General features: G+C 49.8%; 1 protein-coding gene across 5 annotated transcripts in view; it reads left to right on the top strand.

Annotated features, from left to right (window-relative positions):
* The first annotated feature begins 726 nt into the window (after positions 1–726).
* The window catches only part of GRAMD1C (GRAM domain containing 1C), a 144,834-nt gene continuing 123,117 nt past the window's right edge, over positions 727–22,443 (top strand). For 3 of the 5 annotated variants that reach the window (XM_075592843.1, XM_075592842.1, XM_075592845.1), the window contains exons 1-2: positions 728–899; positions 7,516–7,626. In XM_075592843.1, coding sequence (XP_075448958.1) covers positions 843–899; positions 7,516–7,626 — 168 coding nt within the window. In that variant the 5' untranslated portion in view covers positions 728–842. Of the gene's footprint in view, positions 900–1,846; positions 1,865–7,515; positions 7,627–22,443 lie in introns of those variants that run through there. The other 2 variants (XM_075592844.1, XM_075592847.1) reach the window with 2 other exon arrangements.

Below are 22,443 nucleotides of genomic sequence, written 5' to 3'. Positions count from 1 at the left end.
CAGCACCCAGACACCGCGCAGCACTCAGACACCGCGCAGCACCCAGACACCCTGCAGCACCCAGACACCCTGCAGCACCCAGACACCGCGCAGCACCCAGACACCGCGCAGCACCCAGACACCGCGCAGCACCCAGACACCGCGCAGCACCCAGACACCGCGCAGCACCCAGACCACATGCAGCACCCAGACACCCTGCAGCACCCAGACACCCTGCAGCGCAGCACCCAGACACCCTGCAGCACCGACACTGCGCAGCACCCAGACATCGCACAGCACCCAGACACCGCACAGCACCCAGACACCCTGCAGTGCAGCACCCAGACACCCTGCAGCACCCAGACACCCTGCAGTGCAGCACCCAGACACTGCGCAGCACCCAGACACCCTGCAGCACCCAGACACCGCACAGCACCCAGACACCCTGCAGTGCAGCACCCAGACCACATGCAGCACCCAGACACCCTGCAGCACCTAGACACCCTGCAGCACCCAGACCACATGCAGCACCCAGACCACATATGCAGCACCCAGACCACATATGCAGCACCCAGACCACATATGCAGCACCCAGACCAGGCCCTGCTGGGTGTAAGGGGGATAGTGAGGCTCCTGTAATAAGCAGGTTATCTGCATCATGTGATTTGTTGTGTCACGTGGCGTCCTGGTGGGCAGCCGGCGCTCTGAGTGAGGTACTGCGCATGCGCAAGGTAGCAGCTAACGGGAAGCAGCAGCGCGGCCGTTGCTATAGGAACGCGGATGTCGGTTGCGTGGCAACGTATATCCCCCCCCTCGCCCCCGTCACGCAGCATCTCAGGGGGCGGGGGGAGTGCAGCGGGAAAATGGAGGAGGAGAGACCGGCGGAGAGTGAGAACCGGCTCCCTGCCGGGGACTGGGAGGTGAGAGGGGGTCACACCGTGGGAGGGGAGAGGGGGGCTGGGACTGTCAGGAGAGAAGAGGGGACTGGCGGGAGGGGAGAGAGAGGAGGAGAGGGGAGAGAGAGGAGGAGAGGGGAGAGAGAAGAGGGGACTGGCGGGAGGGGGGAGAGAAGAGGGGACTGGCGGGAGGGGGGAGAGAAGAGGGGACTGGCGGGAGGGGGGAGAGAAGAGGGGACTGGCGGGAGGGGGGAGAGAAGAGGGGACTGGCGGGAGGGGGGAGAGAAGAGGGGACTGGCGGGAGGGGGGAGAGAAGAGGGGACTGGCGGGAGGGGGGAGAGAAGAGGGGACTGGCGGGAGGGGGGAGAGAAGAGGGGACTGGCGGGAGGAGAGGGGAGAGAGAAGAGGGGACTGGCGGGAGGGGGAGCGAAGAGGGGACTGAGGAGAGGGGGGGACTGGGAGAAGGGGGGACTGGGAGAAGGGAGAAGAGGGACTGGGGGGAGAGGGGACTGAGGAGGGGGGAGAGGGGACTGAGGAGAGGGGAGGAGAGAGGACTGGGAGAGGGGAGGAGAGGGACTGGGAAGAGGAGAGGGGAGGGGCTGCTAGTTACAGAGGGCGTAAAACAGGGGGTAGTGGGGTCTAGAGCGCGTATAATAAATATATATAGTAAACATTACAATATATACTGGTAGAGCAGTGTCAGTGTAAAATGTGAAGCCTGAGACACACTTAGTCCGAGCCCTGCTGTGCCAGGGGGCTGCCATCTTTAATTCAGTGCTGTCATTTATAACACAGGGAGGCTGCGGCGTGTTGAGATTCAACGGCTTTAATTAGCCACATATTCATAGCACTGGCAGACATCGGTATAGGACTGGCAGAAATCGGTATAGGACTGGCAGACATCGGTAGAGAACTGGCAGACATCGGTAGAGAACTGGCAGACATCGGTAGAGAACTGGCAGACATCGGTAGAGAACTGGCAGACATCGGTAGAGGACTGACCGATATCGGTATAGGACACATCGGTAGAGGACTGACCAACATCGGTATAGGACTGGCAGACATCAGTGCTGTTGGCTTTAATAAGTACAAGACTTAAATCGCAGGTGCAGTTGGACAGTACGTCAATAGGAGCCGGAGCGATTGCTAGTTAATCTCGTGGTGCTCCACAAACTGGATCTGTGCGAAGAACATATACCGCACACGTGTGTCCATGTTCTTTTATATTTCATGTTGCGTGACCCTTATAATAATAATAATAATACGACACAGAGGTTGCAATCTAATTTGTGGTGTCGGAAGTGACTCGGACATACCCAATGTCACCTTGAGCCGGTGCTGGGTTTGAAACCGGATTCACCAAATTGGATAGCAGGGCCATATTACTACTGTACCAATTTACTGTACTGCCGTTTGCTGTGTTAATATGGATTTCAAATTATGTTAAGGAAGGGTTGGGCCACCAACAAGTCAGGTTTTCAGGATATTCCTGCTTCAGCACAGGTGGCTCAATCAGACGTCTCCATCTTTGACTGGCTTGCCTGTGCTGAAGCAGGGATATCTTGAAAGCCTGGCCTATAGGTGGCCCTTGAGGACTGGAGTTGCCCACCCCCTGTGTTGAGGCCAAATTGTAAATAGAGGAGAGCCTGCCTTTAACAGTATGATACACCGGCCTTTGTGGCACTGAAGGGGTTAACCTCCGCAAAGGGTTGACCTGCTGTTTATCACCAACATAAACCTTTTCCCACGTGCCAACTCCGCCCGCTGCAAAATGACGTTTTCGCTTTCCCACCTTCTCTCCTCCCCCAGTCACTCTCTCCAAACACTTCCTCTCTCTGTTCCCCCCTCGCCTCTCTCTCTCTGTTCCCCCCTCGCCTCTCTCTCTCTCTGTTCCCCCCTCGCCTCTCTCTCTCTGTTCCCCCCTCGCCTCTCTCTCTCTGTTCCCCCCTCGCCTCTCTCTCTCTGTTCCCCCCTCGCCTCTCTCTCTCTCTGTTCCCCCCTCGCCTCTCTCTCTCTCTCTCTCTCTGTTCCCCCCTCGCCTCTCGCTCTCTCTCTGTTCCCCCCTCGCCTCTCTCTCTCTCTCTGTTCCCCCCTCGCCTCTTTCTCTCTCTCTGTTCCCCCCTCGCCTCTCTCTCTCTCTCTGTTCCCCCCTCGCCTCTCTCTCTCTCTCTGTTCCCCCCTCGCCTCTCTCTCTCTCTCTGTTCCCCCCTCGCCTCTCTCTCTCTCTCTGTTCCCCCCCTCGCCTCTCTCTCTCTCTCTGTTCCCCCCTCGCCTCTCTCTCTCTCTCTGTTCCCCCCTCGCCTCTCTCTCTCTCTCTGTTCCCCCCTCGCCTCTCTCTCTCTCTCTCTGTTCCCCCTCGCCTCTCTCTCTCTCTCTGTTCCCCCCTCGCCTCTCTCTCTCTCTCTGTTCCCCCCTCGCCTCTCTCTCTCTCTCTGTTCCCCCCCTCGCCTCTCTCTCTCTCTGTTCCCCCTCGCCTCTCTCTCTCTCTGTTCCCCCCTCGCCTCTCTCTCTCTCTGTTCCCCCCTCGCCTCTCTCTCTGTTCCCCCCTCGCCTCTCTCTCTCTCTGTTCCCCCCTCGCCTCTCTCTCTCTCTGTTCCCCCCTCGCCTCTCTCTCTCTCTCTGTTCCCCCCTCGCCTCTCTCTCTCTCTCTGTTCCCCCCTCGCCTCTCTCTCTCTCTCTGTTCCCCCCTCGCCTCTCTCTCTCTCTGTTCCCCCCTCGCCTCTCTCTCTCTCTGTTCCCCCCTCGCCTCTCTCTCTCTCTGTTCCCCCCTCGCCTCTCTCTCTCTCTGTTCCCCCCTCGCTTCTCTCTCTCTCTCTGTTCCCCCCTCGCCTCTCTCTCTCTCTCTGTTCCCCCCTCGCCTCTCTCTCTCTCTGTTCCCCCCTCGCCTCTCTCTCTCTCTGTTCCCCCCTCGCCTCTCTCTCTCTCTGTTCCCCCCTCGCCTCTCTCTCTCTGTTCCCCCCTCGCTTCTCTCTCTCTCTCTGTTCCCCCCTCGCCTCTCTCTCTCTGTTCCCCCCTCGCTTCTCTCTCTCTGTTCCCCCCTCGCCTCTCTCTCTCTCTCTCTCTCTGTTCCCCCCTCGCCTCTCTCTGTTCCCCCCTCGCCTCTCTCTTTCTCTCTCTCTCTGTTCCCCCCTCGCCTCTCCCTCTCTTCCCCCCTCTCTTCCACCCTCGCTTCTCTCTCTCTCTCTGTTGCCCCCTCGCCTCTGTCTCTCTTCCTCCCTCGCCTCTGTCTCTCTTCCCCCCTCTCTTCCACCCTCGCCTCTCTCTCTCTCTCTGTTCCCCCCTCGCCTCTCTCTCTCTCTCTGTTCCCCCCTCGCCTCTCTCTCTCTCTGTTCCCCCCTCGCCTCTCTCTCTCTCTGTTCCCCCCTCGCCTCTCTCTCTCTCTGTTCCCCCCTCGCCTCTCTCTCTCTCTGTTCCCCCCTCGCTTCTCTCTCTCTCTCTGTTCCCCCCTCGCCTCTCTCTCTCTCTCTGTTCCCCCCTCGCCTCTCTCTCTCTCTGTTCCCCCCTCGCCTCTCTCTCTCTCTGTTCCCCCCTCGCCTCTCTCTCTCTGTTCCCCCCTCGCTTCTCTCTCTCTCTCTGTTCCCCCCTCGCCTCTCTCTCTCTCTCTCTCTCTGTTCCCCCCTCGCCTCTCTCTGTTCCCCCCTCGCCTCTCTCTTTCTCTCTCTCTCTGTTCCCCCCTCGCCTCTCCCTCTCTTCCCCCCTCTCTTCCACCCTCGCTTCTCTCTCTCTCTCTGTTGCCCCCTCGCCTCTGTCTCTCTTCCTCCCTCGCCTCTCTCTCTCTTCCTCCCTCGCCTCTGTCTCTCTTCCTCCCTCGCCTCTCTCTCTCTTCCTCCCTCGCCTCTCTCTCTCTTCCTCCCTCACCTCTCTCTCTCTTCCTCCCTCGCCTCTCTCTCTCTTCCTCCCTCGCCTCTCTCTCTCTTCCTCCCTCGCCTCTCTCTCTCTTCCTCCCTCGCCTCTCTCTCTCTTCCTCCCTCGCCTCTCTCTCTCTTCCTCCCTCGCCTCTCTCTCTCTTCCCCCCCTCGCCTCTCTCTCTCTTCCCCCCCTCGCCTCTCTCTCTCTTCCCCCCTCGCCTCTCTCTCTCTTCCCCCCTTGCCTCTCTCTTCCCCCCTCGCCTCTCTCTCTCTTCCCCCTCCTTGCCTCTCTCTTCCCCCCTCGCCTCTCTCTCTCTTCCCCCCTCGCCTCTCTCTCTCTTCCCCCCTCGCCTCTCTCTCTCTCTTCCCCCCTCGCCTCTCTCTCTCTTCCCCCTCGCCTCTCTCTCTCTTCCCCCTCGCCTCTCTCTCTCTTCCCCCCTCGCCTCTCTCTCTCTCTTCCCCCCTCGCCTCTCTCTCTCTCTTCCCCCCTCGCCTCTCTCTCTCTCTTCCCCCCTCGCCTCTCTCTCTCTCTTCCCCCCTCGCCTCTCTCTCTCTCTTCCCCCCCTCGCCTCTCTCTCTCTCTTCCCCCCTCGCCTCTCTCTCTCTCTTCCCCCCTCGCCTCTCTCTCTCTCTTCCCCCCTCGCCTCTCTCTCTCTCTTCCCCCTCGCCTCTCTCTCTCTCTTCCCCCCTCGCCTCTCTCTCTCTCTCTCTTCCCCCCTCGCCTCTCTCTCTCTCTTCCCCCCTCGCCTCTCTCTCTCTCTCTCTTCCCCCCTCGCCTCTCTCTCTCTCTCTCTTCCCCCCTCGCCTCTCTCTCTCTCTCTCTTCCCCCCTCGCCTCTCTCTCTCTCTCTCTTCCCCCCTCGCCTCTCTCTCTCTCTCTCTTCCCCCCTCGCCTCTCTCTCTCTCTCTCTTCCCCCCTCGCCTCTCTCTCTCTTCCCCCCTCGCCTCTCTCTCTCTCTTCCCCCCTCGCCGCTCTCTCTCTCTCTCTTCCCCCCTCGCCTGTCTCTCTTCCCCCCTCGCCTCTCTCACAGATATCCAAAACTTGAGCAAAGAAAGATGTATGTCAAAGATTCAAAAGAGGTCCATGTCCGATTTAAGTGTGGCCACACTAATAAAACTGAAGCAAGGAAAAAGAGAGACCGCACTCTGCATACATAGACGCTCACGGAGCTGTAAATCTCCAGTGACCCTGGGATCTGAGTTCTAGATTTCATTCAATTTGAAACCAAACTGGGGCATGATCTGAGGGGGTCAGTACTCCCATATTATAGGCCTATTAACTATGTTGATGGATATTAGAAAGGAATCAATCCTGGAAAAGGAGTTGTGTTTTATTTGAATAAAAATGGAAATATTTTATCCATAGGGTTGTGGTGTCTCCATATATCTGTGGTATTGAGCATTTTGTACAGATTTGACAAGTGTGTTTTTCTGGGTTTTAGAGGATGTGTTAAATTGTGGAGAATGTTTGTCCATTTCTTCATAAAAACACAAATTAAAACCTCCAAAAACCAGAGGTACAGTATTTGATCTGAGATCTGATTTAATGCCATCAATTTTGCTGATTCTGCTGAGAAAAATGTTTTGTCAGGTTTGTTTGGGGCATATATGTTTGCAGAAATAAAATACGAGATATCTTCCATTATGAACTGATTCTATCGTGTTTACATTAAAAGGGACCCCCTTCTTTCTTAGAAAAGCCAGTCCTCATTTAGTTGCTGCTCTAGCAGGCTGACCAGCAAGATTGTACCCACTGTCTTTTCCATTTGCTATGCTCCGGGTAATGCAGATGGGCCATGCAGATAAACGGCACATCCGTGGCAACGTTTTGTTTGTTCTATTGGTGAGTAAATCCCATTGACAATCCAAGAGATCTATTTTACACTTCTGGGCCATGATCTTAGGTGGTCAGTAGTCCCATGTTGTAGTCGTATTGACTAGGCTGATGGATATTAGAAAGGATCCAATCCTGGAAAAGGAGTCGTGTGGATTTGCACAGAAATGGAGATATTTTATCCGTAGGGTTGTGGTGTCTCCATATATCTGTGGTATTGAGCATTTTGTAGAGATGTGTGGTGTTTTGGGTTTTAGATTATGATGTGTTAAATTGTGGAGGATTTTTGCCCATTTCTTCACCAAAGCACAAATGAACATTTTAACTTCCTCGCGGTTGAGTTTCGGGTGGAAGGGTCAGAGATTTATTCAGCGCTGTCGCCGCCCTTTCGTTGTCTCTTCTATAGGGTGAAAAAGGGAGCATGAGAAATGTGTTTTAGAAAAAACCTTAAGGACAATGAGATTGGAAAGCCGGGCGTCTTTATATAGAGCTCTTAATATCACCAGACTTTACCAAACAATAATGATAGACAAATAACAATAACATTTGAGTACTTCCGTTGGGTACGTTTGAATGCCGAGCTGCGTGCCTGTATCAGGCAGGCTAGTTTAACTCGGAATGAAATCTCGTCCATCTTCCCCCAATTAGTAACTTTCAGGAGACCTGGTTCCTGTAGTGAGAGAGAGAGATTGGTCATTTTGTAGAGTGTTTGGACCAAGTTCCTCATTCTTCTCCTGGTCCGTTGCTGTTTTCCATGTTTTGGAGATAACATTGTCCATGGAAACCGTTCCTTTGTCATTTGGGATTGTGAGCCTTGCAGGATGTGAACGAGCGAACTTCTACAACTCTGAGCATATTCCAGAAAGTATTTTCTTCTTTGTGATACGGAAGCAGAGATGTCTAAAGCTTGCTTTTGTGTGCGGAAGCCAAGTTATTAACGCCTTATTTTGTGTTTACAGTTCCTTAATGAAAACAACTTGGATGACAGCGGCACTGATTTGTCAGAGGAAGGCCTGAGCCCCCAACCGGAGAAAACGCCGAACAACTGGAGCTCAGACTGGAGTTTTTGGGTAACCCTTCATGTTGTGTTCATTATATCATGTGGTGTGAAACAAACTTTCAAATATCCGGTAACATAAACAGGATTATTCCACCATTACACTGGTTTTCAGCCGGTGATCCGATAAACAGGATTATTCCACCATTACACTGGTTTTCAGCCGGTGATACGATAAACAGGATTATTCCACCATTACAGTGGTTTTCAGCCTGTGATCCGATAAACAGGATTATTCCACCATTACAGTGGTTTTCAGCCGGTGATAAAATAAGCAGGATTATTCCACCATTACAGTGGTTTTCAGCCGGTGATACGATAAACGGGATTATTCCACCATTACACTGGTTTTCAGCCGGTGATCCGATAAACAGGATTATTCCACCATTACACTGGTTTTCAGCCGGTGATCCGATAAACAGGATTATTCCACCATTGCACTGGTTTTCAGCCGGTGACCCGATAAGCAGGATTATTCCACCATTACAGTGGTTTTCAGCCGGTGATACGATAAACCGGATTATTCCACCATTACAGTGGTTTTCAGCCTGTGATCCGATAAACAGGATTATTCCACCATTACAGTGGTTTTCAGCCTGTGATACGATAAACCGGATTATTCCACCATTACAGTGGTTTTCAGCCTGTGATACGATAAACAGGATTATTCCACCATTACAGTGGTTTTCATCCTGTGATCCGATAAACAGGATTATTCCACCATTACAGTGGTTTTCAGCCGGTGATAAAATAAGCAGGATTATTCCACCATTACAGTGGTTTTCAGCCGGTGATCCGATAAACAGGATTATTCCACCATTACAGTGGTTTTCATCCTGTGATCCGATAAACAGGATTATTCCACCATTACAGTGGTTTTCAGCCGGTGATCCGATAAACGGGATTATTCCACCATTACAGTGGTTTTCAGCCGGTGATCCGATAAACGGGATTATTCCACCATTACACTGGTTTTCAGCCGGTGATCGGATAAGCAGGATTATTCCACCATTACAGTGGTTTTCAGCCGGTAATCCGATAAACGGGATTATTCCACCATTACAGTGGTTTTCAGCCGGTGATCCGATAAACGGGATTATTCCACCATTACAGTGGTTTTCAGCCGGTGATACGATAAACAGGATTATTCCACCATTACACTGGTTTTCAGCCGGTGATACGATAAGCGGGATTATTCCACCATTACACTGGTTTTCAGCCGGTGATCCGATAAACGGGATTATTCCACCATTACACTGGTTTTCAGCCGGTGATCCGATAAACGGGATTATTCCACCATTACACTGGTTTTCAGCCGGTGATCCGATAAACGGGATTATTCCACCATTACAGTGGTTTTCAGCCGGTGATCCGATAAACAGGATTATTCCACCATTACAGTGGTTTTCAGCCGGTGATCCGTGCAAACCTGGTCATATTTTTTTTTTTTACTTCTCAAGACCTAATAAAAACATTTTTGCCATTAATTCCAAATGCTTAATACATGTTCTATAATGCTGTACATTGTCATATATAGAAAACTTCTCATGTAGAAATAATGTGCCCTCCCCCAGCGGTTAGTATTGTGGGCAGGAGTTCCAAAGAGTCACAGTTTGTTTTAAGGCATTTCACACTTCTCAAAAAATGGAAATTGAAAATGCCTTAGTAACTTTTTGTATGTATATAAAAAAAGTACTGGTACTGTGCCAGGTTTGCTTATAAAAGTACTGGTACTGTGACAGGTTTGGATATAAAAGTACTGGTACTGTGGCAGGTTTGCTTATAAAAGTACTGGTGCTGTGCCTGGTTTGCTTATAAAAGTACTGGTGCTGTGCCAGGTTTGCTTATAAAAGTACTGGTGCTGGGCCAGGTTTGCTTATAAAAGTATTGGTGCTGTGCCAGGTTTGCTTATAAAAGTACTGGTGCTGGGCCAGGTTTGCTTATAAAAGTACTGGTGCTGTACCAGGTTTGCTTATAAAAGTACTGGTGCTGTGCCAGGTTTGCTTATAAAAGTACTGGTGCTCACCGCTGCTGTTTGCCCTTTGTATAGAGCCACTGGCGGCACACATACGCAATAGCCCAGATATAGCAGGAATCTCTAATGGAGATCAAGAGTATAAAGCTGCTTTATATGCGGACGATGTCATCCTGACGCTATCTAAACCGCTCACGTCCCTTCCTAACGTATTTGGAATTCTGGGCAAATTTAACCAAATCTCCGGCTTTAAGATTAATCAGTCCAAATCAGAATATAAATCTTCCCAAAGAAGTTGAAAAACTGATTGATCTCAACTTTAACTTTAAATGGCAACCTTCCGCTATCAAATATTATGGGGTATATCTTACATGGGACTATAAAACTCTATATATAAGGCAAATTTTCCCAGGTTAATAAAGACGTTGAGAGAGGATCTCAGAGTGTGGTCAAGAGGGGGCATCTCATGGATTGGAAGGATACACTGCGTGAAGATGAATCTCCTCCCAAGGATGTTATATCTTTTCCAGAGTCTGCCTATACCTGTAGTTTACTCTGACATCCTCTCCCTTCAGTCAACAATCATGAAATTCATTTGGAATAAGAAAAACCCAAGAATTGCAAAGGGTATATTAACGAGACCCACAGTAAGAGGAGGGCTAGCGGTACCTTGTCTGCTTGCTTACTACAAAGCGGCCCAATTGGTCCAAATTCTCCAATGGCACACGGACCCAAGCTTAAGGAGATGGGTAGAGTTGGAGAAAATGTGTTGTGCACCGATTAACATCCAGAAGCTGATCTGGCTGCCCAAAAGAGGGGCACGCCAGATAGGCACACCGCTTCAGACCATTGCCAGTTCACTACGAGTTTGGGAGGCCACTAAATTTAGTTGTAAATTAACTACCAAAGCATCACTCATGACGCCAATTATTGGCAATCCAGATTTCGCTCAAGGGCTGAACAGCAAAAACCTGATATATTGGATACAAGCAGGCATCACCCGTCTTAAGGATCTGGAGGGCAGGATATATATACAAACATTTGAGCAAATTAAATCCACAACGGATATCCCAAATAAGGAATTTTTTAGGTACCTCCAGATCAGAGATTTTTTACAACAAAACCCCAATTAGACCAGCTCGCACCAATTTTGAGCAGCTGTGTTCCAGAGATGCGGACACAAGGGGACTCACATCTAGAATGTACAGGGAAGTGGTCTGTCCGGAGACGCCAAACGAGAACCGGTTACGCTACATTAGACAGTGGGAGACTGACCTAGGGGAGACGTTAGAGGACGAGGACTGGGAGCAGATCACACAAGCAGCAGCAAAAAGCTCCATCTGTACCACACTAAAGGAGAACGCGTATAAGGTCCTGATGCGATGGTACTACACCCCAGCTCGATTGGCTAAATTTGTTAGGGGCTACTCCCCGCTCTGCCCAAAACAGTGCGGAGAGGTGGCAGACTTGCGACACATGCTGTGGTCCTGCACAAAAGTGGCCCCGATTTGGGAACAGATTAGAGATTGGTTACAGCGGTTTCTCGGTTGGGAGATCCCCCTGGACCCGTGGTTGTTCCTGCTGGGCAGACGGATCCAGGGTATGTCAAATGCGACGCATAAATTGATCGCGCATTTTGAAACAGCCACTAGATGCGAGATTGCAGCATTATGGAAGCAACCAGAAGTTCCAGTTATCCCCAAGATTCGAAATAGGATTTGGTACGTTTGTCGGATGGAGCAATTAACGAGTTTGGTTAATGACACCGGCACAAATTTTCTAAGTCTGGGCGCCTTGGCTGGCACAGATAGATAGCCCCGGGGTGGATGCCACCGCCATCTTGCTCTAATAGCTTCAGACGCGTTCTCCTTTGGAGGTCAGAGACCTGAAGACAATTAGCGACGAACAGGCAGTTGACAGCCCCCCCCCCCGAGTAGTGGCCCCCTGGAACAACGGGGAAGACAGGGTAAACCCGTGGTAAAAGTGAGATGGTCTAACCAAAAAACCAAGAAGCAAGAAAGAGAAAATTCATCAGAGGAAGGACCCGGAGCCGACCGACCCCCTCCCCCCCATCCCCCACCCCCCTTTCTCTTCTCCTTGTCCCTTGTCCGGTTCGTCTTGTATGTGAAGTCCTCGTTTGGTACCGTTGTAGCTGAAGGAGGACTTTTGAATGTTTGAAAACACTATTGGGGGAAAGTAACACAATGGGAAGTGATACAATGTATGAGATTGTAACCCCAATAAAGAAAATTTGAAGTTGAAAAAAAAAAGTACTGGTGCTGTGCCAGGTTTGCTTATAAAAGTACTGGTGCTGTGGCAGGTTTGCTTATAAAAGTACTGGTGCTGGGCCAGGTTTGCTTATAAAAGTACTGGTGCTGTACCAGGTTTGCGTATAAAAGTACTGGTGCTGTGCCAGGTTTGCTTATAAAAGTACTGGTGCTGTGCCAGGTTTGGATATAAAAGTACTGGTGCTGGGTCAGGTTTGCTTATAAAAGTACTGGTGCTGTGCCAGGTTTGCTTATAAAAGTACTGGTGCTGGGCCAGGTTTGCTTATAAAAGTACTGGTGCTGTGCCAGGTTTGCTTATAAAAGTACTGGTGCTGTACCAGGTTTGCGTATAAAAGTACTGGTGCTGTGCCAGGTTTGCTTATAAAAGTACTGGTGCTGTACCAGGTTTGCGTATAAAAGTACTGGTGCTGTGCCAGGTTTGCTTATAAAAGTACTGGTGCTGTGCCAGGTTTGCTTATAAAAGTACTGGTGCTGTGCCAGGTTTGCTTATAAAAGTACTGGTGCTGTGGCAGGTTTGCTTATAAAAGTACTGGTGCTGTGGCAGGTTTGCTTATAAAAGTACTGGTGCTGTACCAGGTTTGCTTATAAAAGTACTGGTGCTGGGCCAGGTTTGCTTATAAAAGTACTGGTGCTGTGGCAGGTTTGCTTATAAAAGTACTGGTGCTGTGGCAGGTTTGCTTATAAAAGTACTGGTGCTGGGCCAGGTTTGCGTATAAAAGTACTGGTGCTGTGGCAGGTTTGCTTATAAAAGTACTGGTGCTGTACCAGGTTTGCTTATAAAAGTACTGGTGCTGTGGCAGGTTTGCTTATAAAAGTACTGGTGCTGTACCAGGTTTGCGTATAAAAGTACTGGTGCTGTGGCAGGTTTGCTTATAAAAGTACTGGTGCTGTGGCAGGTTTGCTTATAAAAGTACTGGTGCTGTGCCAGGTTTGCGTATAAAAGTACTGGTGCTGTGCCAGGTTTGCTTATAAAAGTACTGGTGCTGTGCCAGGTTTGCTTATAAAAGTACTGGTGCTGTGGCAGGTTTGCTTATAAAAGTACTGGCGCTGTGGCAGGTTTGCTTATAAAAGTACTGGTGCTGTGCCAGGTTTGCTTATAAAAGTACTGGTGCTGTGGCAGGTTTGCTTATAAAAGTACTGGTGCTGTGCCAGGTTTGCGTATAAAAGTACTGGTGCTGTGCCAGGTTTGCGTATAAAAGTACTGGTGCTGTACCAGGTTTGCGTATAAAAGTACTGGTGCTGTGCCAGGTTTGCTTATAAAAGTACTGGTGCTGTACCAGGTTTGCTTATAAAAGTACTGGTGCTGTACCAGGTTTGCTTATAAAAGTACTGGTGCTGTGCCAGGTTTGCTTATAAAAGTACTGGTGCTGTGGCAGGTTTGCTTATAAAAGTACTGGTGCTGTGGCAGGTTTGCTTATAAAAGTACTGGTGCTGTGGCAGGTTTGCTTATAAAAGTACTGGTGCTGTGCCAGGTTTGCTTATAAAAGTACTGGTGCTGTGCCAGGTTTGCTTATAAAAGTACTGGTGCTGGGCCAGGTTTGCTTATAAAAGTACTGGTGCTGGGCCAGGTTTGCTTATAAAAGTACTGGTGCTGGGCCAGGTTTGCTTATAAAAGTACTGGTACTGGGCCAGGTTTGCTTATAAAAGTACTGGTACTGGGCCAGGTTTGCTTATAAAAGTACTGGTGCTGTGCCAGGTTTGTTTATAAAAGTTCTGGTGCTGTGGCAGGTTTGCTTATAAAAGTTCTGGTGCTGTGGCAGGTTTGCTTATAAAAGTACTGGTGCTGTGGCAGGTTTGCTTATAAAAGTACTGGTGCTGTGCCAGGTTTGCTTATAAAAGTACTGGTGCTGTGCCAGGTTTGCTTATAAAAGTACTGGTGCTGGGCAAGGTTTGCTTATAAAAGTACTGGTGCTGTGCCAGGTTTGCTTATAAAAGTACTGGTCCTGTGCCAGGTTTGCTTATAAAAGTACTGGTGCTGGGCCAGGTTTGCTTATAAAAGTACTGGTGCTGGGCCAGGTTTGCTTATAAAAGTACTGGTACTGGGCCAGGTTTGCTTATAAAAGTACTGGTGCTGTGCCAGGCTTGTTTATAAAAGTTCTGGTGCTGTGGCAGGTTTGCTTATAAAAGTACTGGTGCTGTGCCAGGTTTGCTTATAAAAGTACTGGTGCTGTGGCAGGTTTGCTTATAAAAGTACTGGTGCTGTGCCAGGTTTGCTTATAAAAGTACTGGTGCTGTGCCAGGTTTGCTTATAAAAGTACTGGTGCTGTGGCAGGTTTGCTTATAAAAGTACTGGTGCTGTGGCAGGTTTGCTTATAAAAGTACTGGTGCTGTGGCAGGTTTGCTTATAAAAGTACTGGGGCTGTGGCAGGTTTGCTTATAAAAGTACTGGTGCTGTGGCAGGTTTGCTTATAAAAGTACTGGTGCTGTGCCAGGTTTGCTTATAAAAGTACTGGTGCTGTGCCAGGGTTGTTTATAAAAGTACTGGAGCTGTACCAGGTTTGCTTATAAAAGTACTGGTGCTGTACCAGGTTTGCTTATAAAAGTACTGGTACTGGGCCAGGTTTGCTTATAAAAGTACTGGTGCTGTGCCAGGTTTGTTTATAAAAGTTCTGGTGCTGTGGCAGGTTTGCTTATAAAAGTACTGGTGCTGTGCCAGGTTTGCTTATAAAAGTACTGGTGCTGTGGTAGGGTTGCTTATAAAAGTACTGATGCGGTGGCAGGTTTGCTTATAAAAGTACTGGTGCTGTGGCAGGTTTGCTTATAAAAGTACTGTTGGTTTGCCTGATCGCTTTTCCGTCTGCATGAACGACTTTGAGTGCGGTGATAATTTTGAGCCAGTAGGGGCTCGTGCACGCGCCTGATCGCTTTTTCGTCTCCAAGGGTTTTTCGTGCTGTGAGAATTTTTGAGCCAGCGGAAGGGGAGGGGTGGCGATCATGCACACGCCGGATCGTGGTGCATTTTCGTCGCAATGAAGGAGTTTTAGTCCTATGAGAAGTTAGGCAGGTGCCGGCAAAGAAGTTTCACTTCAAAAATCCATAGCAAAATGTTGAGTGAAATAAGGCTAATAAACACACAGAATCTCAGCAAGCTAAAAAAAAAAACCCCCCAAAACATACCACACAATATATATAATATATATGTATATAAGTGTCAAAAGGAGTGCTACTGGGCGTGGCCAAATGTATATAACAAAAAACAGAGAAGCCCAAAGCTACTTCCAATGTGACAAAAATACACAGTGAAATACCTATATATTCTCTTGAAAAATAGTCATTTGGTTAAACCCTTTGGCCAAAGCGTTATAAGCCTGCGAGCCACATCAAGGCATGACCAAATATCGCAGGTCCTAACACTACCTGATTTAAAATTCTCATTTACCTCTGTATTAGGAGGGAGAATGGTCACATTGGATCTGTATAAACCCAGCAATATGAAAAAGACCTGTTAACTGAGTGAAATAAGGTGACGGGTTCTTAACGGCTTTCAATGCCAGATCATCAGGACATTCCACTCCGACACATTGCTGGTCCCCCCACAGCGAAGGCATTAACCCAAGAGAAACACTGGAGCTGTGGACTTTGGTACGTTGGGTAACGTGTCACGAGAAAATGATCTCTAGTTATATTATGCAGGAACATGTCTTACATGTGACAGCTATGGACTCGGAGGAGGATTGTAGTTTTCTGATGAAGACAATTTAGTACATAGGGGAACATTTATCAGGGGCCTGTATGGGTTTAACGCCTCCAATGTAATGTCATGTCCGGCATAGACTATACCACAATACCAAGCGAGAAACCATGTCATTGTGTTTACAGTACATATTACCTTGGCGTGCCTCACTAAAACCACACATGGCTGCAGTACCTGCCAGGCCCTTTTTTTCCTCTGTGATTGACGCATTGTTTTGCTTCACTAGGGAGACCCAGGGAAGCGGGTGATGCTTGTATCATTTTCATGAACCACTCCAAAATGGCTAATGTGGACGAGTTTTAGAATGCTAACTTCCAACACTTCTACTTGTGCAATGTGGGTTGTATCCAACGGAAATCAATGTGTTCTTCAAGTGATACCGGAGCCTGTGTGTCAAGGTTGAAAAAGAGCTCACTGTAAAAGGCATGTTACACACCGAGCGTCAATGTTTCAAGGTGTTTATCCGCACGTGCATCATTGGGGGGTGTGTGGAGCGGGGGTTTGGAAAGTGATGGTAGTATAGTATCGTAGTGCGATGTATCCATTTCTGGGATTCATGCCTTCATTTCCCCCCCCGCCCCCCTTCTTTGCATCATAAAAACATCTGAACACGCTTAACAAGTTGCCAAAATAAAAAGGAGTCTGACCTTGGTCTTAAAGTGTGTGGTGCTGCAAGCAGTTTGCCAGCTGCACACACTGCAGTGGTGTCTGGGCCTCTGTGTAATCTTTCCTTTGCCACAGTGGAGGAGTTTTGCCACTGTGGAGGAGTTTTGCCACTGTGGAGGAGTTTTGCCACTGTGGAGGAGTTTTGCCACAGTGGAGGAGTTTTGCCACAGTGGAGGAGTTTTGCCACAGTGGAGGAGTGTTGCCACAGTGGAGGAGTGTTGCCACAGTGGAGGAGTGTTGCCACAGTGGAGGAGTGTTGCCACAGTGGAGGAGTGTTGCCACAGTGGAGGAGTGTTGCCACAGTGGAGGAGTGTTGCCACAGTGGAGGAGTTTTGCCACAGTGGAGGAGTTTTGCCACAGTGGAGGAGTTTTGCCACAGTGGAGGAGTTTTGCCACAGTGGAGGAGTTTTGCCACAGTGGAGGCTGTTGTAAGCAAACGGCATTGAAGAGATTGTCCTTGATGATTTTGGTGCAGTTTTTTGCAGCTGGGAGACTCCTATACAGACTCCCCTTTGTATCCAAGTTTTCCCCATTTCCCTCTGGCTATAGAGGGGAGGTGCCAAAGTACTTGCAGGTGTGGCTTCAATGTCGTGGGCCGGTCCTGTGTCAGGCGGCACTAGGGGTGCAGGGGCAGGGAAAAGCCGGCGGCCTATAAATAAGTTTCCAGTTTGTAGCCTTCTCCTTACCTGTGGGACAATGCATCACACATGATGTTTTGCCGTTAAGGCCGCGGCCATGGTGAGGGCGACGGCGCGCACGCCGCAAACAAAAGGCTGTACCTCAATGAGGACGGCCATAGCGCGCGTGTGTATGCGTGAGAGCGACAGTCTGGACGATTTAAAATAATTTGATTTTGTCGCGCAATGGCCGGGCACGTGAGCGGGTCAGCCAATGAGGGCGAGCCAGCTCTGTGATGTTATGGCCGCGGCTCCCCCATGGCCCACATCGCCTCTGCGGCAGGCGCTCCGTCGCGCGCGACCCTAGTATAGTTTCGGCCTAAGCTAACGTGAACAACATCCATTTCATGTTGCTGAGCGGATGAAGGTACTTGGCCCAGATCCACAGGTCTGAGTTAACGAGGCACTAACCTACGTTAACACCTTGTTCAGTGTTAACACTGCGTTAGTGAGCTTTGAAGATACATGTTAAGTGCTGTTTTGGGCCGGAAAAGGCATTGCGTTAACTGTAACGGCCGTTAGTGCTGACGATCTGCAAAAGGGACGTTCCCCCTAAGGCCTCGGCCAGACTCCTTGCTGGCGTGCTGAGGCGCGCTGAGGCTCAGGGAAAGCGGGTGCTTTCCATGGCCTTGCGGTTGCTTACCGCATGCGCCGTTAGGGGGCGGGCTTGGGGTCGGCTTGGGGCGGGCCGGGGGCGGGCATGTCACTGGCCGTGGGCGGGCCAGTGACGTCACGGAGCTGGTTCACCCTCATTGGGAGAACTGCTCACGTGACCGGCCTGTCGCGCCGGCAAGCGGGGGAATTTTAAATTCCCTAAGACCTACGCTTCCGCGCTTCCCGAAGCGTAGGCGAGCCCCTACTAAAGCCGCTCTAATTGCGGCTGTAGGGGCTCAGTGCTGAGCGGGAGCGCGCCTCAGCGCGCTTCCGCCAGCAAGCAAGTAACATGGCCGAGGCCTAACAATACCTAGCCACAGAGGTCTGTTCTCCAACGTCTCACTAACAGAGAGAGAGACTCGTTTACTGGAATCCCAAGTCACCTCTACCTCTCCAAACCTGTGCACAACAAGGGGCACCCCTGCGCTATCTGGGAAATATGCTCATTTACATATGCAAAGTGCATTCAAATGATTTGTGTAATCCACATGTGTTCCTTCTTGTACACCGGTATCTCTCCACGTGTTGTATAAAGAGGTCTCTCCCCCTCCAGCAACACCCACCAGTCGGGGACTGGCCCTGAAATGATACCATTAAAGTACAGATGGAAACCTCACCTGGCCCTTCTCCCCAAAGGAAGACTGCGTGCCTTATAAAATATTGAGCAGCCTCCTTTCCTTGCATGGGTTTTACACGGCACGATGCAGGCAGAGCTCAATCTGCTACTCTGCTCTCTCGCAGCAATTTTGAAACCTGATATCGCTGTGTAATGAGACCTCCCAAAGATGTTGCCACATTCAACATTGCAGCAGCAACCCGAAACCGTTCACATTTTTAATTTGTACGGGGTTAGGAAGTCCTATTATTTCTAATGTGCCGTTGTTGGATATCAAATGAAACGGGAGCCGACGTGTATCAAATGCCACCAGAAACGGTCCTACCGTGCAGATGTAACAATGTGCTTCATTATTGCCTATTTACACACCGCGTGCTGTGATATTTTCCACGCTGCCGATATTTAGGAGCTGTAAATCGGTTTTATCCTTTTGATGCTCCGTGGATGCACAAGAGTCTTTATACACAAACATGATATAGTGTTGTACTTTCAGACCTGTATGAAAGGGCCAGTACTGTATTGTGAGCACTTGGATGGATTAACAGTGACATAACTTGCTGGAATCCGTAATCATCCTTAACATTTTAGTTATTTGTTTGCTGTGCAAAATGAACAAACTTTTTTGGGGAGGGGGTCCTATGTTATTCTTATGTTACAAGATACCTACAATTTAACTCAGGAGTGGCCAACCAGCAGGTCAGGTTTTCGGGATATCCCAGCTTCAGCACAGGTGGCTCAATCAGACCTCTCTGTATGAGCCACCTGTGCTGAAGCTGGAACTGAGCCACCTGTGCTGAAGCTGGGACTGGTTGAGCTACCTGTGCTGAAGCAGGCATATCCCTAATACCTGGCCTGTTGGTGTCCCTTGAGGACTGGAGTTGGCCGTCCATGCTGTAGATTATAGGAACCACAAGCCGTGTTATTATGAGAGAGACGATTGTAATCATGATATTAGCACTGAGACATGGAAAGCGTATAACATGCTTAGGAGATACTAAGGCGGAGTCCATAGAGACTTCAGCCGTGCGGAGGCGCGCGGAGGCTGAGGGAAAGCGGGTGCTTTCCCTGACCTTAGTCCGCGCGCCGTCCGGGGGCGTGTCGGAGGCGGGCCTGTGACGTCACAGAGCTGGTTCGCCCTCATTGGGCGAACTGCTCACGTGACCGGCCCTGCACTCTCGTGAGCGCGAAAAACTAAATGTGAAATGTCGGCTACGCTTCCGCACGCTTGCGGAAGCGTGCGCGAGCCCCTGCTAAAGCCGCTCTCATTACGGCTGCAGGGGTTCACTGCCGACCGTAAGCGTGCCTCAGCACGGGGCTGACCATGTCCAAGGCCTTAGGCTTGTTTTATTTTGTTGTTGTGATTTTGTATTTAAAGTGTCAATAACCTACATTTTCCCTCCAGTATTGAACATGTCGCTGCTATTAGTTCACTTTTGAGGGACTGCATATGGTCTGCGAGGTTTTAAATGTGACTATCTGAATTTAAACCGTATACTAGTACAGACCGTACACACACAATACTGTCAGTGATGATGAAAACAATTTGAATTAATATATAATAGTAAGTTTGTTGTGACCTATTTTGTGTTGAGTTCAGGTTATACAGGGCATGAATAATTGATAAGTGTAAAAATAAATGTCAAGAAATGTTTGAAATTCTGCTCCAAAATTGTGTGACATTTTATAGGTTTCTTTTTAAAAATAAATAAATTCTGTAGTATTAGATAACCGTGACTGCTTTTTTATTTTTTCTGTTTTTTGTTTTTTTTGGTAATTAATTTTTTTAACTTCAACTCGATGCCATTTTTAATTAGTTTTAAGCATCCTTTGTTTTCTATAGCAGGCGTTAGCACACATCCCAGCAGTGCAAGAGCTTTGCAACATTTTCTTGTTTGTGATAATTTGTTCCCAATGTTCCCAGCAGTTTGAGCTGCAAACTGTAACAATAGATAATGTTACCTTAGTAGTATCAGGATATACTGTAGCTGCTGCGTGAAGGATTGATTGAAACTGAAAGGCGGCCATTATGTTGGGCACACAATCAGGATGTTTACAGATTTATAACAGGAGCAACTGAGGTAAGAATGTAAAATTCTACATTGTCACACGCTTTACATGTACAAATAAGAAAGAAAGAGGGGGAAAAAGGGTGAAAGTAGTATTGCTGCTTTAATCAGATTTGTATTTAAATTGTTGAAGTGAATCTTCTTTAGTGGCACCTATTCTCATGGGGCAAAACTGGAGCGAAGGAGACGAAAATGAAACGGAAGTGACGTAACTCCCCTTCCCCCCCCCCCCCCGCCTGCTGTGACATGCGGTGGCGGCGGAGTTAGCCGCCGGCGCCGCTCCTAACGGCGGCCGCAACCCACCCCACCCCCTTCCCACCCCCACCCGCTGTGACATGCGGCGGCGGCGGCGATAGCCGCCGGCGCCGCTCCTAACGGCCGCCGTTACCCCTAGACATGCGCAGCTTCTGGTACTGTGGGTGTACCAAGATGGCGGAAGCCCCGCAAGTCCTCCGGCTGTGAGAGGAGGAGCCGCTGCCCAGCCTCCTCCCTCTTGCTTCCCCTTCCCCGAGTCCCAATGACTGAGTGCCGCCAGTGCGGGAGGAGGAGAGGAGCCCCAGGATCATGACGGCCGCTGCCCTGTCGACATGTGCCGCGCATGCGCGCACAGACGTTATCGTGCGCTCCTGGCTCCTGCTCCGGTAACGCGGGAAGCGGGGGGCTTGAGCGCGCCGCTTCCCACGCAGCACTGCCGGAGGGGGGGGGGCTCTTAATCACGGTATCAGCCCCTCACATACGGCGGGCCCGGTGCGGCTGCGTCTCCGTGGGGGAGGAGAGGGGGGGAGGAGAGGCGGGGGGAGGGGCGGAGGGGGGGGGAGAGACTCAGACAGAGCCGCAGCTCCGCCTGGGGTGGGGGGGAGTCAGGAGTGAGGGGGCAGGACACAGAAAGAGAGACACACACACATATACACACACACACACACACACTGACTGACACACATACACACATACTGACTGACACACATACACACACACACACACACACACTGACTGACTGACATACACACACACTGACTGACACACATACACACACTGACTCACACACATACACACATACACACACACACTGACTCACACACATACACACACACACTGACTCACAAACATACATCCACACTTACTCACACACATACACTGACTGACACACATACACACACACACTGACTGACACACATACACACACACACACTGACTGACACACGTGCACACACACACACTGATTGACACACACACACACACACACACACTGACTGACACGCACGCACACTGACACGCACGCACACTGACACACATACACACGCACACTGACTGACACACATACGCACGCACACTGACTGACACACATAAGCACGCACACTGACTGACACACATACGCACACTGACCGACACAGAGAGACATTCACACAACACAGAGAGAGAGAGACATACACTGACACACACACAAACACACACACACACACATTGACTGACACACACTCACACATTGACTAACACACACTGACACACACACACACACACACACACTGACTGACACACTGACACACACACACTGACACATACACACTGACTGACACACATACACACACTGACTGACACACATGCACACACTGACTGACACACATGCACACACTGACTGACACACATGCACACACTGACTGACACACATGCACACACTGACTGACACACATGCACACACTGACTGACACACATGCACACACTGACTGACACACATGCACACACTGAGTGACACACATGCACACACTGAGTGACACACATGCACACACTGACTGACACACATGCACACACTGACTGACACACATGCACACACTGACTGACACACATGCACACAGTGACTGACACACATGCACACAGTGACCGACACACATACACACAGTGACCGACACACACACAAACAAACACACATACATACTCTCTGACTGACACACATACATACTCACTGACTGACACACATAAACACTGACTGACACATACACTGACTGACACGTGTGCCGAGCACGCGCGTTATAAGTCAATTTCTGTGACAAAAGTCAAAGAAGTTTCACTTACTATGCGCGTGCACCGCACACACAGCTTTTTTATTTCCCTGTTTGAGACGGCATGTTTCTGGAACACACAAAGTGGAATGTGTTTTTATTTAGAATGTTGTTGAACCCTCCCTAATAAGCATAACATT

This window comes from Ascaphus truei, chromosome 3 (genome assembly GCF_040206685.1).
Source record: "Ascaphus truei isolate aAscTru1 chromosome 3, aAscTru1.hap1, whole genome shotgun sequence".
NCBI lineage: Eukaryota > Metazoa > Chordata > Amphibia > Anura > Ascaphidae > Ascaphus > Ascaphus truei.
This window is presented reverse-complemented; position numbering and strand designations above follow the sequence as displayed.